This window comes from Aplysia californica, unplaced genomic scaffold (genome assembly GCF_000002075.1).
Source record: "Aplysia californica isolate F4 #8 unplaced genomic scaffold, AplCal3.0 scaffold00234, whole genome shotgun sequence".
In the NCBI taxonomy this organism is placed as follows: Eukaryota; Metazoa; Mollusca; class Gastropoda; order Aplysiida; family Aplysiidae; genus Aplysia; species Aplysia californica.
In genome coordinates this window covers 1,015,380-1,029,562 of record NW_004797504.1, presented here as the reverse complement: position 1 = coordinate 1,029,562, position 14,183 = coordinate 1,015,380, and the positions used below count along the sequence as shown (strand labels likewise).

The 14,183-nt window shown below is 42.9% G+C and overlaps 2 protein-coding genes across 2 annotated transcripts in view; one reads left to right on the top strand and one right to left on the bottom strand.

Annotated features, from left to right (window-relative positions):
• Positions 1-8,638, top strand: part of LOC101863108 (lactase-phlorizin hydrolase) — a gene marked incomplete at its 5' end in the record, with an annotated part of 19,189 nt that extends 10,551 nt beyond the window's left edge. Inside the window, 8 exon segments of the mRNA XM_013083478.2 lie at positions 772-945; positions 1,805-1,888; positions 2,616-2,799; positions 4,355-4,457; positions 4,697-4,836; positions 5,886-6,015; positions 7,293-7,474; positions 8,270-8,638. Coding sequence (XP_012938932.1) covers positions 772-945; positions 1,805-1,888; positions 2,616-2,799; positions 4,355-4,457; positions 4,697-4,836; positions 5,886-6,015; positions 7,293-7,474; positions 8,270-8,517 — 1,245 coding nt within the window.
• Positions 8,639-10,054: 1,416 nt separating this feature from the next.
• LOC101862875 (lactase-phlorizin hydrolase) overlaps positions 10,055-14,183 on the bottom strand; it is a gene marked incomplete at its 5' end in the record, with an annotated part of 20,142 nt that continues 16,013 nt past the window's right edge. The window contains 1 exon segment of the mRNA XM_035970202.1: positions 10,055-10,630. Within this exon segment, the coding sequence (XP_035826095.1) occupies positions 10,422-10,630 (209 nt within the window).

The window sequence follows — 14,183 nt, the reverse complement described above, 5'->3', positions numbered from 1 at the left end:
GAGAGAGAGAGAGAGAGAGAGAGAGAGAGAGAGAGAGAGAGAGAGAGAGAGATAGATAGATAGATAGATAGATAGATAGATAGATAGACAGGGAGACAGAGAATGTTTTACCGAGCGAGATTGATTCAGCACGTAAAACATGTATTCCCTACTTGTCTAATTGTGTATATGCGTGAGTGCACCTAACCTTTGTAACATACACTGCCATTGTAAACGACCAAAGAAAAATATACTCTCCCTGAGAGATGAATAAAGATTGTCATTGTCATTGTCAGCGGGGTAGCGGTCAAGCGCTTCGCTGTCGCATGCAGGAGACCTGAGTTCGATTTCCGAGTGGGAAAATATTCGTCGAGTATCTAGCTCTTTCTGTTGAGATCTCAGCTCGGGTTTGCTATTGCAGGCAAATTCGAAAGGCCGCCTCCAAAATAATTTAAATTGTGTCGATAAAGGACGTAGAAATAGATATACTACAGAAAAAATAGTGTTGTGTACGTTTTGTCAAATTATAGGCCTCTTAAGATGCAGTGTCTCATTCATTCATTCATTCATTCATTCATTCATTTATTCATTCATTCATTCATTCATTCATTTATTCATTCATTCATTCGTCTTTTAATTCGTCCTGTGTCACCGGGTGAACTTTTACATTATCTCCATCGCCAGGAGCCGTGTGATACCAGACAGGTTGAATAAATAATCAATTAATTGATTAATTAATAAATAAATTAAAGCACTCACTTACCCGTCCTCTGCTTCGTTGTGTATCACCAGGTGAACTTTTACCGTTTCTCCATCGCCTGGAGCCGGGTGATGGCTGACGGGACACCTGCTATCACCAACCAGGCCGGCATTGACTACTACAACAAACTGATAGACGCACTTATAGCTGCTGGGATCACTCCCGTGGTGACTCTCTACCACTGGGACTTGCCACAGGCCTTGGAGGTGTGTGTATGTGTGTGTGTGTGTGTGTGTGTGTGTGTGTGTGTGTGTGTGTGTGTGTGTGTGTGTGTGTGTGTGAGTGTGTGTGTGTGTGTGTGCGCACGTGTGTGCGTGTGCGTGCGTGTGTTTTTGTACGTGTGTGTGTTTGTGTGTGTTTGTGTGTAGGTGTGTGTGTATGTGTGTGTTTGTGTTTGATGGAACCCTTATCACAACTAGCATCATCTTTTCATTATATCCAGTGCACACTACCAGTCGAATTCATGGGATAGAGCCGGGGCCTGCCAGAATTATTTCCTCCAGGGATGGGGGCAAAAGCTGCTATTGCAAAATACGTGTAATATGACTGAACTCAACTAAATTCGACTGTGACCTTCAATATCAAATATATTTATTGTTCTTTAAGGTCGCCAGTCGAAGTGGTCTTTGGTGCCAACGTCACTCTTTGTCTTCTCCTGGCACTCCTGCCCCACATCCTTCCTCCAAGCACCTCTTTCACAATGGTCTCGTCTTGTTTAAGGAGGCCAAAGTATTGTATTTACATACATTTTACTTTATACAGCACGGTTTGTCTTGTAATGAGAATCTGACACACCTCATTGTTTGTATTTTCTTCTCTCCGACTTATATCCAAGATATAGACCCCCCCCCCCCTAAAAACCCAACAACCTCCCCCCCAAAACCCCCCAACAAAAAGTAAACCCCCCCCCAACAAAACAACAACAACAAAACACAACAACAACAAAAAAACCCAACAAACAACAACACCCCACCCTCAACAAAATCCAACTCATTATAGTCTAAGTCTTTTCATTGCCAGAACAATGTCACGTGATATTAAACATTTATTGCACTCTCCCACCAGAATGACGGCGGCTGGAAGAATGACTCAGTTGTTGATCAGTTTGAGGCATACGCCAGACTCTGCTTTGAACAGTTTGGAGACAGGGTAACTATTTTGTATTGTACTCTGAACGTGTTTGGAGATACGGTAAATTGTGCTGGTAAATTACTGGAGCACTGGATCTTTTTGGGTACTTTTGTTTGTAAACTTTAAGTATACGATAACAAGCCAGATCGGTTGTCTACTGTCATAGTAAACATATCATAGAACCCCAGATGTATGTATGTATGTATAGTATAAGGTTTTACGGCGCTCGCAACTGCTAAGGTCATATGAGCGCGCGAAACACAAGTTGTTCACCTCTTCGAAAGTTCACTTCACGACTGGCTAACTAATTTACTTTAAAATGCTAAAAAGTTAAAATATTCAAATTCGGTGTAAATACATTTGTGATCTAAAACAACTTTTAAGTAACAATAAAAATCTGAAATAATATCAAATTCATTCTACAACTCGCCATAAATGCCAATGGCCTTTATAAAATTTAAAATTCTGCTGGGAACAACGACGGAAAAAATATCCTGCAATTTCTTGCATTTATAATATTTCCTTCGGATCTCTCCAAAGTCTAGACATTCTGTTAAAATGTGTTTAATGGTAAAATCTGTGTCGCATCCGACACAGAACGGCTTCTCATCTCCCTGTAGGAGGTATTTGTGGGTTTAAATTAGTGCTGAGATGACCGAGTTATTGCCCTTTTAAAGTGACTCCTCTTGTTTGTCGACACCCTATACCTTGGATGCACTCTCTAACCTTTGACCCCACCACTCAGGTCAAGTACTGGATCACCTTCAACGAGGCGTTTGTGGTCAGTTGGCTGGGCTATGGTATCGGCATCTTCGCCCCAGGCATCAACGACCCCGGCACCTCGCCCTACATGGTGGCCCACAACATCATCCGCTCCCACAGCCGCGCCTACCACCTCTACAGCAACAACTTCCAGGCAAAGTATAAAGGTATGTAGCTAGTTAGCTTACCCTTTTAAACCCTCTGTACTGAAATATCAGTATGTAAGCATCGCGACAAACACCATGGGGTACTGAAATATTGGTATGACACACCCACCTAATTACAATGTGTATTTGCAGAAATAGAATACAAATACGAAACAGCAGTATGAATACAACGGCATAGCGATGTTAAAACAACCCCCCCCCCCAAAAAAAAAGAAAAGGGGAAAAAAAAAGAGATTTTAGATCCGATGAACACTAAAATGATCTTTAGAAAAGTACCCCTAAAAATTAAATTAAATTCTCAGGAGCCCGGGGTATAGTTCATTTAAAGCTTAGAAGCCCATTCAAAGGGTGAATGTTTTCTCATAATGTTCTCCTATACTGGGTGCCCACTTCGCATCGGATCAGGTCGGGTCAAATCGATACTGACGGCTTCAGTGCACACTCTTGATAGACCCCTCCCTTGTTGTGTCAAATTTGAGAGTAATAGAACACTTGGACCGGTGCACAGTGTTGCTGAACATAAAACTTACCGTTCACAGCTCAGGCTTTACTTCTTATAACGGCTTCAAGAGCCGACAGCCGCATATCGCGGTTGCTGTATTGAGAGGTTCTTGAATCCTACAGTCATAGGAACTGTCAATAGCTTTTTAGACAGATATGAACTAGCTTCTACAAATCTACACTGTCTATTTATCGCATTCAGTGCCAACATTGTTCACATCTGATCATTAGACTGGCGACCTTGAAAATATAGGAAGGTCACGATCGAATTCGTCCCCACTCCCCATCCCCCCCCCTCTCTCTCTCTCTCTCTCTCTCTCTCTCTCTCTCTTCCCCCCTCTCTCTCTCTCCCCTAACCTGTGCTTAAAGGAGTATGAACAAAATATGAAAAAAATCAGGATTGCCATCGGCAAATAGTTCTTTTTGCGTGTTCTATCCTAAGTAAAGTAGGCATCACCCTCGACATGGAGTGGCCGGTCTAGGATATTCTACAACAAGTCTATGGTCCTATCCTATGTAAGGTCGGCATCACAGTAGACACTGAGTGGTTAAAAAAGACGGCGGCCATGGCCATGACAGTGACCATTCTAGGATATTATAATATAAATCTAAGGGCGGCCACGGCAGTGGAGGGTATAGGATATTCTACTACAAGTCTATGATTCTATTCTAAGCAAGGTTGCCCCTAGAATTAGAGTGGAAAGAAAAGCGGCCATGACAGTGGCCGTCCTAGGATATTATAATACAAGTCTATAGATGGCATTGCCAGTGGCCGGTCTAACATGTTGTATCACAAATCTATGATCCTATTCTAGGTAAGGTCGGCACACTCTAAATAAAGACTGCAAAGAACGGTGACCATGGCAGTGGCTGATCTAAGATATTGTACTACAAGTCTATGCTCCTATTTTACGTATTGTCGGCACCACCCTGGCAATAGAGTGGAATAACGGCGGCCATGACAGTAGCCAGTCTAGGATATAATAATATAAGTCGATGGATGGCCATGACATTGGCCGGTCTAGGATAATATTCTTCTATGTTCCTATCCTAGGTAAGGTCGGCATCACCCTAGACATAGAGTGGAAAGAACCTTTGACCGACTCCAGTGAAGACGCCGCGGCCGCTGACAGAGCTATGCAGTTCAAGCTGGGCTGGTGAGTTATGTGTGTGTGTGTGTGTGTGTGTGTGTGTGTGTGTGTGTGTGTGTGTGTGTGTGTGTGTCGGTGTTTGTGAGTGACCCGGATGATAATATGTAATAGTAATAGTATAGCTTTTTTGAGAACGTCCAGGCAAAAGAATGAATGGCGAAGCATGATTGACGATGTCTGTCGCAGATCTAGCACTTGGCGATGATGATTTGAAAATAAATAATATTTCTATTTCCTCTCTCCAGGTTTGCTAACGCCATCTTTGCGGGGTCCGGCGACTACCCCCAAGTAATGAGACAGCTTGTGGACGAGAAGAGCAAGAGACAAGGGCTGGCCAAATCTAGACTGCCCAGGTTTACAGAGGCCGAGAAAAATCTCAATAAAGGTGAACAGTTATGTACACCAAGACTGCATATTAATAATGCATGTATACTGTAGTTGATTTGAAAGGATCAGGCGAGGAGGATTGGGTTCTGATGTAGAGCGAATCACTCAACTACATGGTTGTACTGTTTTCACAGAGAGTGATTTCAGTCTTCTGTATGGCTCCATTCCTGTTCCACCAGTCTGAAACGGCTTGATGTCGTTTCCTTCCACACAAGGTTATGTACCCTTATGAGGCGGAACCTCCGACTATAACGTCTTTGTCTGAAAGAACCTAGCACAGTAGGTGTGGAGTCTTTAAATCTTCCCTAACGAACCAAGTTCTGAAACGCCCCAATCGCTCGGTCCTAAGTTGTGCCTTTGGGAAAGGTACTTTCCCCGAATTCATCCGACCACTTGTTTTATTCTCATGAGGTGGATCTTAATTTTGGAGGTCCTGATCATTAAATAACCTTACAGTGTATCGCACGTTAAAGATCTCTTGGTGGTTCTAAAATCGATAAGAGTAGGATTCGATCGCCATCAGGGCAACATTCAAAATTCCTTCTAAAACTGAAAATCCTCTCCTCAGTATAAAAACGCATAGAGTACCTTCAAAATTGAAATGTGTCTTCCTAGTGGCAAGAAGTAAAAAACAAAAACAACAACAAACGGTCACATACGTTGAAATCAATAATTGTGCTGCTTTTTAAAATCAACTACCCCTGAGATCTAGTGGGGAAACGCAAAGAAGAAGAAGAAGAAGAAGAAGAAGAAGAAGAAGAAGAAGAAGAAGAAGAAGAAGAAGAAGAAAAAGAAGAAGAAGAAGAAGAAGAAGAAGCCGTCCACCTATGTTTACATACATATCATCCGGTAAAAAGCTCACCATAAACGTGTTCGTCTCTGAAGTTCAACTTGTCGATTACCAACTCTATGTAACCAATCCCGTCCATTTCTATGTACGTGAAACATCTCTTAAACAAACCTGTTCTTTCCAGAGGTCCAACCTGCCGTTTTCTAACTCTATGTAGTTTCTACTCCCTCCCCCTCCCACAATCCACCCACCCGTAGGCGCCTACGACTTCCTGGCCATGAACCACTACACGACAAACCTGGTGAACAACCAGCCCAGGCCGAACTCTCAGCCCAACTACGAGCAGGACCAGAACATCGACACCCGTTACGATCCCTGCTGGCCAGAGTAAGTCAGTACAGGTTTTGTTAGTAAGTCTCAATCATACATATACTTGACCATCTTTAGATGAAGGGTTTTACGCCCTCATCGACACAATCTAAATTATTTAAGGAGTTGAACTTCCGACCCTGCCTGTCAAGGCCAATCCGGGATGAGTGAGATACAACACCCCAGCAGATACTTGATAAAAATTTTCCCCACACTAGAAACAGACCCGAGTCTTCTGTGTTCTATTGTGAAGCACCTAACCGCTACACCACAGACACCGGCCGTCATACCTGGTCGTCTCTGTTATACGACTATTTTTCCCCCTCTAGAAAATACGTATGGGTGGGCTGAATGAAAATTGTAGCCTATTGAAAGTGGCAAAAAGTGGGCGCCGGCTATAGAAAGATTGCCAAGCTCTGGTTTTAGAGCAAGGAGCATGATATAACACTTAGTCTAAAGTTTTCATGCAGCTCACCCGTATGTACTTTCAAGACGGCCATTAACATATAACACCTGTCACTTCTCGGAGATCCCAATCATCATCATCCGGTGCCTTGCCGACTGGCGTGGGCGAACATGGACCTCCACTTCCATCTGTCTTTCGAAGCAGCAATGGTGTCTGTTGTTCTTGCTGCTCCCAGCCATGTTGTCATCTTGTCCAGTATCTTTTCCCTCTGTCTGCCTCTACCTCTCTTTCCATCAAACTTTCCTGTTGTTACAATGTTCTCTAATGTTTCTTTCCGCATTGTGTGACCGAAAAAAATTGCCTGTCGTTTTCTTATATTCGTGATAAGTTGTTTTCTATAATTTGCTTCAACCAGGACTTCTTCATTTGTTTTTCTAGCTGTCCATGGGATACGTAGCATGCGTCTCATGAACCACAACTCTGCCGCAACAATCGTTTTTTCCAGCTGTTTATTGATTGTCCACACTTCGCACCCGTCATCCCAATGGCACCGCTCAAAAAAATACCAAATCACCCACCAAAGAGTAATGTGCCCCCCCCCTCCACCCCACCACTGAAGGTTGGCAAGAACTGTCTTGAATCCTACCAGAACAAACATTATTGTGTCTGTAAAGATATTGGTAATCATATGATTATAACGATTATTTTATATTAGCTAGTAGGCGGGACATCCGAGTACAATCCACTTCCCATAGGATCCTGCCTCCAAAACTCCTCAAACGACTTTAGTTCAGGAATGCCCTATTGAGGGTTCAAACCAGGGCCAACTGTCCAAAAACCTAGCATGAAACTTGGTAAATAATGCGTTCTCTCTGTGATATTACTTTAGCACCGACGCGTCGTGGCTCAAGGTGAACCCCTGGGGTATCCGGAATCTGCTGAGATGGGCACGTGACCACTACCACAACCCGGAGATCATCATCAGCGAGAGTGGACGTCCGGACGGGGAAGACCTCACTGACGACGGACGCATCTACTACTACAAGTACTACATCAACGAGTTGCTCAAAGGTGGGAGTTTGTTTCTATAATGTGAGGGGTTAGTTTCTGCTCTTACCCAATGAAGACGCGAAGTCTGGTGGTCATTCTCGAAGACACACCATTTTTGGGGGGGGGGGTGGTACTTAATAAAAAAGAAGTGGCAAGGGACAGACAGGAGTTCAAGAACAAAAATAACACCATACACTCGTACTTTTGCGTGAAAATCAAAATGAGATTCACTTTTAATCTTCTACATGATCAGGCTCGATGTGAGCTGATAATTAATGACAACAGTATCAAGGAACAAATCGAAACATGTATTTTCTACTTTCCTCGATTTGACTCTTGATACTTAACTCAACAAAAGGGCTTTCAATGTCTTGCTCTAATTTGAAAAATAGAAGCCAAAAAAGACAGGGGTAGACCCAGAGAACCGTTTTTGGAAAACCTGAACAAACAGGTGACTGGGAAACAATAAAATGCGTTTTGTTAGAGCATTCGAGCGGAGAAACGAATAGAGAACCATGGCCACTGACGTCTGATTCAGGTCTGACAATTTACGATGACCTGCCTCTGTGGTATAGCGGTTAGGAGTATCGTTGTTGCACGCAGGAGACACAAGTTTGGTTCCCGAGTGGGGATACATTTTTACTGAGTCTCTACGTCTTTCTGATAGGATGTTGTATCCCTCTCAGTCCGGTTTACTCCCAAAGGGAGGGTTTCAAGCCAAGCTCCTAACAGATCTAAATTGTGTTGATGGGGGCTTAAAAAACATACATACTCGTAAATAACTTTCTGATGATGATACTTTTCCTTTTGCTTCAGCGATCAAACTGGATGGGGTCAGGGTCAAAGGTTACACGGCGTGGTCACTGATGGACAACCTGGAGTGGACCAGCGGCTACTACGCCAAGTTCGGCCTCTACCACGTCGACTTCAACAGCCCAAACAGGACTCGAACCCCGCGTTCCTCGGCAACCTTCTATCAGCAGCTCATCAAAGACCGCGGGTTTCCCAAACCAGCGTCTTCCAGACGTGTTCGCAGACGCAGTAGAGGTTTTCATCTAAACTAGGTCATGGTTTGTACGCACAGGCCTTCGATTAGCTGGGTGTTGATCAGCTGTAGACAAGCACGGATGTTCATCTACCCTATTATAGAGGAATAAACAGATACGTCATTTATAATAACTCTGAGTTTGTGTTTGTGTTTTTTATGTAGCTATTTTAACACCCCCATCAACACAATTTAAATAATTTTGGAAGCGAGTTTCCGACCATGCTTGGCAGGGCTAATCAGGGCTGAGAGAGATTCAACATCCCAGCTAAAAATTTCTCCCCACTCGGGAATCGAACTCGGGTCTCCTGCGTGCGACAGTGAAGCACCTGGTCACTACACAACAGACACCAGTTTGAGGTTTTCTACCCTTTACTCTTTTTCCACATACAGGATTTATTGGGTCACTTCTTCAAAAACACTATCAGAGAGAAGATTCGAACACCTGTCACCTGGCAATATGCCCTCGTCCTTGAGTTGGATTTTGAGAATGTCTTTGACGTTGTAGATGAGCTGTTAGGAATAAACTGTCATTGTTTGTCTATTTGTCTTTATGCTTATTTGTTGTATGTTTCTACTGTCGGTTTGTTGCTCGTATTCGTAAGAGTAAAGATTGCCTGTTTGAAAGCAGGGAAAGTTTGTTTTTGAGAAATAGGGTGACTGAATGAGAAAGATAAAGACCCAGGGAAAGAGAAAGAGAAAGAAAAAGACGAGCAGAAGGTGAAATAGGAAAAACAGAGACGGGATTTAGAATTAAAAACAAACAAAAATACATAAGAGACAACAAACGTGAAAGAAACATACAGAAAGACGACAAAATGAGACACACACAAACACGTGCAATCACATGCACGCATTCACACACACACACACACACACACACACACACACACACACACACACACACACTCTCTCTCTCTCTCTCTCTCTCTCTCTCTCTCGCGCGCGCGCGCACGGATACATTATGATTACCATAATAAAATGAACATAAACATGATCGTAAGACCTTGCTTTTTGACTTTGGAAAATATTTTCATGTCTCTTTGTCTTCAGAGAATCAGACAATCTCTCTAGTAAATTTATCATTTTATAAGAAAGCCTGATAAAGAAGTTCCAAAAGTTCCAAAGCGTTCTGTTTGTCAAATTTACTGAGAGTTTTTACTGCCTGAGAGAGACAGTCCTATCGGAAATGGACATTACATATATTCTATATTATTATATGTTGTTATACCCGCATCGACACAATTTAGATATTTCTGGAGACCGTATTTGTCAGGTCCCATCCGGACTGAGAGTTATATAACATCTCAGCAGAAAGCCTGAGATAATGGATAAAAATTCTTCCCACTTGGGATTTGATTTGGGGTCTCCTGGGAGCGACAGAGAAGCGCCAAACCGCTTCGCCGCAGACGCCAGAATTTTCCCTTCGGAGGTCCCGCCTCTGAAGTGACCTTACAGTATTGAAAGGGCGTTCAGCTATTGGTTTTGGGTGTCTAGCCGTTGGAGTTGACTGCAGTCTTCAACTTGCAAACCACGCCACAACTGCAAACTCGGTGTTTGATTATGTATTATTCATCCGTTTATTACAGGACATTCTGTATGCGCCAATATCCCATTATCAACATTGGTTTTGGTGCTAACCCTATTCTTTTTCTTCTTCTTCTTCTTCTTCTTCTTCTTCTTCTTCTTCTTCTTCTTCTTCTTCTCCTTCTTGCAAAGCCAGGTCTGGGGAAGACATTGGCAATCATAATACCCTACTCCTTCCTATTGTCTGTTTTCCTGACAGCTCGGTTTTTCTCATTGTTTAATTTGTAACTAAGTTGTTCAAAACCTCAGTGTATGTTGTTCTCTGTCTTCCTCTGCCCTTCTTTCCCTGTCGCTAGCCCAGTGGAGGACAACATCTCTGCTGAGTCTGCGAGCACGTCATGGAGACTCTGGCTTGGGAAAGCCATGATCTTTGATGACTTTTTGATAGAAGAAGGCTGAGGCGCGTGGGGTACGAGTCCTGTTTGGGCTGTCGAAGTCCACCTGATGCAGGCCCAGTTTAGCGGAGTAACCGCCGGTCCACTCCAGAACGTCCATCAGACTCCAGACTGTGTACGCTTTGACCCTGACGCCATCCAGTTTAATGGCTGGAAGAAAAGAAACAAATTTGATTTCTTGGGAACAGTAAACTCTCTCGTGCTCCTTGGTTCATACTATTTGAACGATCGATGTCCATCAGAGATTTGGTTGAAAGTTTAGTTATCGTTGTGAGCTTCGTTTGATTTGTTGTTTGTAGGTTGTAGGTTGGGGGGGGGGGGCAAGTATTATAAATCTACCAAATTGTCTTCAAATGTGTCATTTGTATGCATTTATAATAACAGCCACTTAAAACGACACGAGACTATTGTGAAAGAGGTGCTTGAAGAAAAGTTGTGGGGCAGTAGAGCCAGGGGAAGACAACGAATAACATGGATAGACAATATTATAAGAACATTTACTGGCATGGCTATGTCAGAATGTGCAACGGCAGGTCGCGACTGTGAAGGACGGAGGGTCAATACACGTCAACCTCGGAGTCAGAGATGACACCTCCAGGTATCCAGGTATAAGAACAGCATAGGTCCTATTTTTCCTGTCATTGTGTGCTAGAGGATTAATGACGTCAATTTCCAACTAACTCGAAGATACATCCTTACTTGTTTGTTTGCTTTTGCCCAAGTCTAACAAGGTATAAAACACTACTGGGTCCCCAGATCAGGTACTTTGCGTCGCAAGGAGAAGACAAAATTTTGATTCCCATGTGGGGATTTTTTTATCGAGTATTTCCGTCTGTTTGCTGGGACGATGCATTCCTCTCAGCCTGGGTTGACTCTAGCAGGCAGGGTTGAAGCAGCTCACCTCCTAAATGATCTATATTGCCTCGATGGGGCACAAGTCATTTAATAATAATAATAATAATAATAATAATTATAATAATAATAATAATAATAATAATAGTAATAATAATAATAATAATAATATATAATAATAATAATAATAATACTATATTGCATTTATATATCCCTTTCCCACATAGAGACAATATAATTAGAATTAAATTTATCTTTTAAACTAGGATATTTCCAAGGATAAATCGAAAGAAAGTAGAATAGAAAGGAAACAGACGATACACCAAAGTTTCCTTTTGGTTTCTTTTTTGGAGTTTTCCGTTCGCTGCGAGATGTAGCCCCCCCCCCCCCCCCCCAAACTACGACCTTTACTCTGTTCTATCGGCTGTTTTTCGTGTCCAAGTTGTTCCTGTACTCTCTCTCTCTCTCTGTCTCTCTCTCTGATGTCATTTTGTCATCTTCTTCCTGGTCTTCCTCTTGATCTTTTTCCTGTTCTCGGTCTCCATTCAGTGCATCTGTTTGCCCATCCATTATCTTTCACTCATTACCAAAGTTAATCACACTGACATACGCACACATATACACACACACGCACACGTACACACACACAAACACACACACACACTCACACACACAACACAAAGCTGTTCTTTCACAATCAGAGAAGATGTGTATTTGGGTTGACTATTCTTTGTGTATCTGTTTGTGACTCCCCAATACATATTAAGTAAAAAAAAAAAAGGGGGGTGTGCTGGAAGTGGGGATGTAGGTGGAGTAGGAGGTGAGGGTTGGATAGTGGGAGTATGTGGTTGGGTGGGGAGATGGGGGACTCACTTCCTGTTTTAAAAATGTTTCGCGTCGTCCTTTATGTGCTGTATCGGTGCAGTAGAAGTAAGTGTGTGGGTTTTACGCCCTTATCAAAAGTGTTAGATTATCGAAGAGGCGGAACCTTCGAATTTAACGTCCGTCTCCGATAAGACCTAACTGAATAGGTTGAGGGCCTAGAAAACTCCACAAAGCGCACCCAAGTTTAAGAACGCTCAGTCTGGGATTCGAACGAAGGACGTCTGCTCATAGTCCAGTATAATACTTACTGAGCTAAGGGAGCGCTCCTATATATTAATTGTTAGAGAGGAACTCTAAACACAGAAAGAAGACTGGGAGTCGCCAAAATGTGGTATCTATGAAGAATAGCCAGAGCGCGCTTATGCAGTTGCAAGCGCCGTAAAACTTTTACCAAACTGAAACTGAATACTCAGAATCTCATGGGCAGAAGAAAACAAACACAAAACGTGCCCCAAATGGCAAGTTATGAAAGGCTTATACACTCAGATCCACCAAAAAGAGGCAACTACACTGGGATTCTATGGCCACATAAATAGAACAAACAGTCAAGAGAAACTGCTGCGGTGTGGAGAGAAGGAGGAAAGGAAGACCAGAGGAGGACAGACAACAACATACACGTATGGCCTGAACAACCTTTCAACAAATGACTCAATGAGATAAAAATCGAGCTTAACAGGAAGGCAGACAACAGTAAGGAGTGGGGTACCGTGATCGTTGATTTCTACTCCAGAACTCACATCTGAACACGATGAAGAAGAAGAGTACGTGCTGTTGGTAATTTCGAAAGTTACGCCTTTGGAACCACCGGAAACTCGAACTCAACATCAATATGTAAATCTCTGTTTATTTCTTGACGAGGAGAGGCGTACATCAAGACCTACATGGTGTGTTCATGCAGCACAGTGTAGCTCTTGCAGTCTCTGAATACACTAGGGATGACCCCACACATTGGCGTATACACATACATACACACAAAAACACAAACACACGTACACGTACACCCATACGCACAAGCATACACACATAGACACACATATAGGCACACTTATACAAAAACATCCCCCCCACTCCCACTCCCACTCCAACACAAAGACACACACATAGGCAGAAACACACAGGCACACCCACCTCAATAGACACCCTCAATCTGTCTGCCTATCTGTCTGTCTATCTTTCGTTCTCTTGATCTTTCTATCTTTTTTTCTGTTTTTCATTCTCATTTGCTCGCTCGTACAGACACGTATATTAATAGACTGATCTCATATTGTGAGCTGAATGTGACAGGTCTTAGTCCAGTGCAGTCAGAGTAAGAACATGTTTCCAGCAAATCTCAGTAGCGCCTGCGAACACGACATCTAGTTAGCAGGAGTCGGCTTGATAAAGGCGTTGTCTTTGATGAGCTGCTGATAGAAGGATGCCGAGGTGCGTGCGGTTCGAGTCCTGTTCGAGCTGTCATAGTCGACGCTAAACAGGCCAAATCTCCGATCGTACCCGGCGGTCCAGGAAATATTGTCCATGAGGGACCAAATTGTGTAACCTGTGAGCTTGACGCCATCCAGTCTGATAGCTGGAACAGAGAGCAAGCTTTATGCGTTTGTATTGGGAATGTTTGAAGAAGTTTAATCTTTTGTTCTGTGTCAAAGACAGAGAAGCGCTTCGACGCTATAAGGCAATCTTGCGCTCAAACAAACTCTCAAGAAGGAATTTGTTTTGGTCCCGTGTCCTTTTTTCAGGTGCCATATTAATGGTCTATTCGTATCAGGCAGTCATAGACTATGAGAGGGAATGTGAGTGAGTACGTACAGTGATAATTGAACACTAACGTGGAACGATAAAGAATATAAATAACAAGATTACATCGACTTGTTAGTATTTGATTAGTTATTTGATTAACTTCTTTTTTCTTGCTTTTGCCCCCCCCCCCACACCCTCCCCACAGACAGTCCTGAGAGATCGGATAAATACC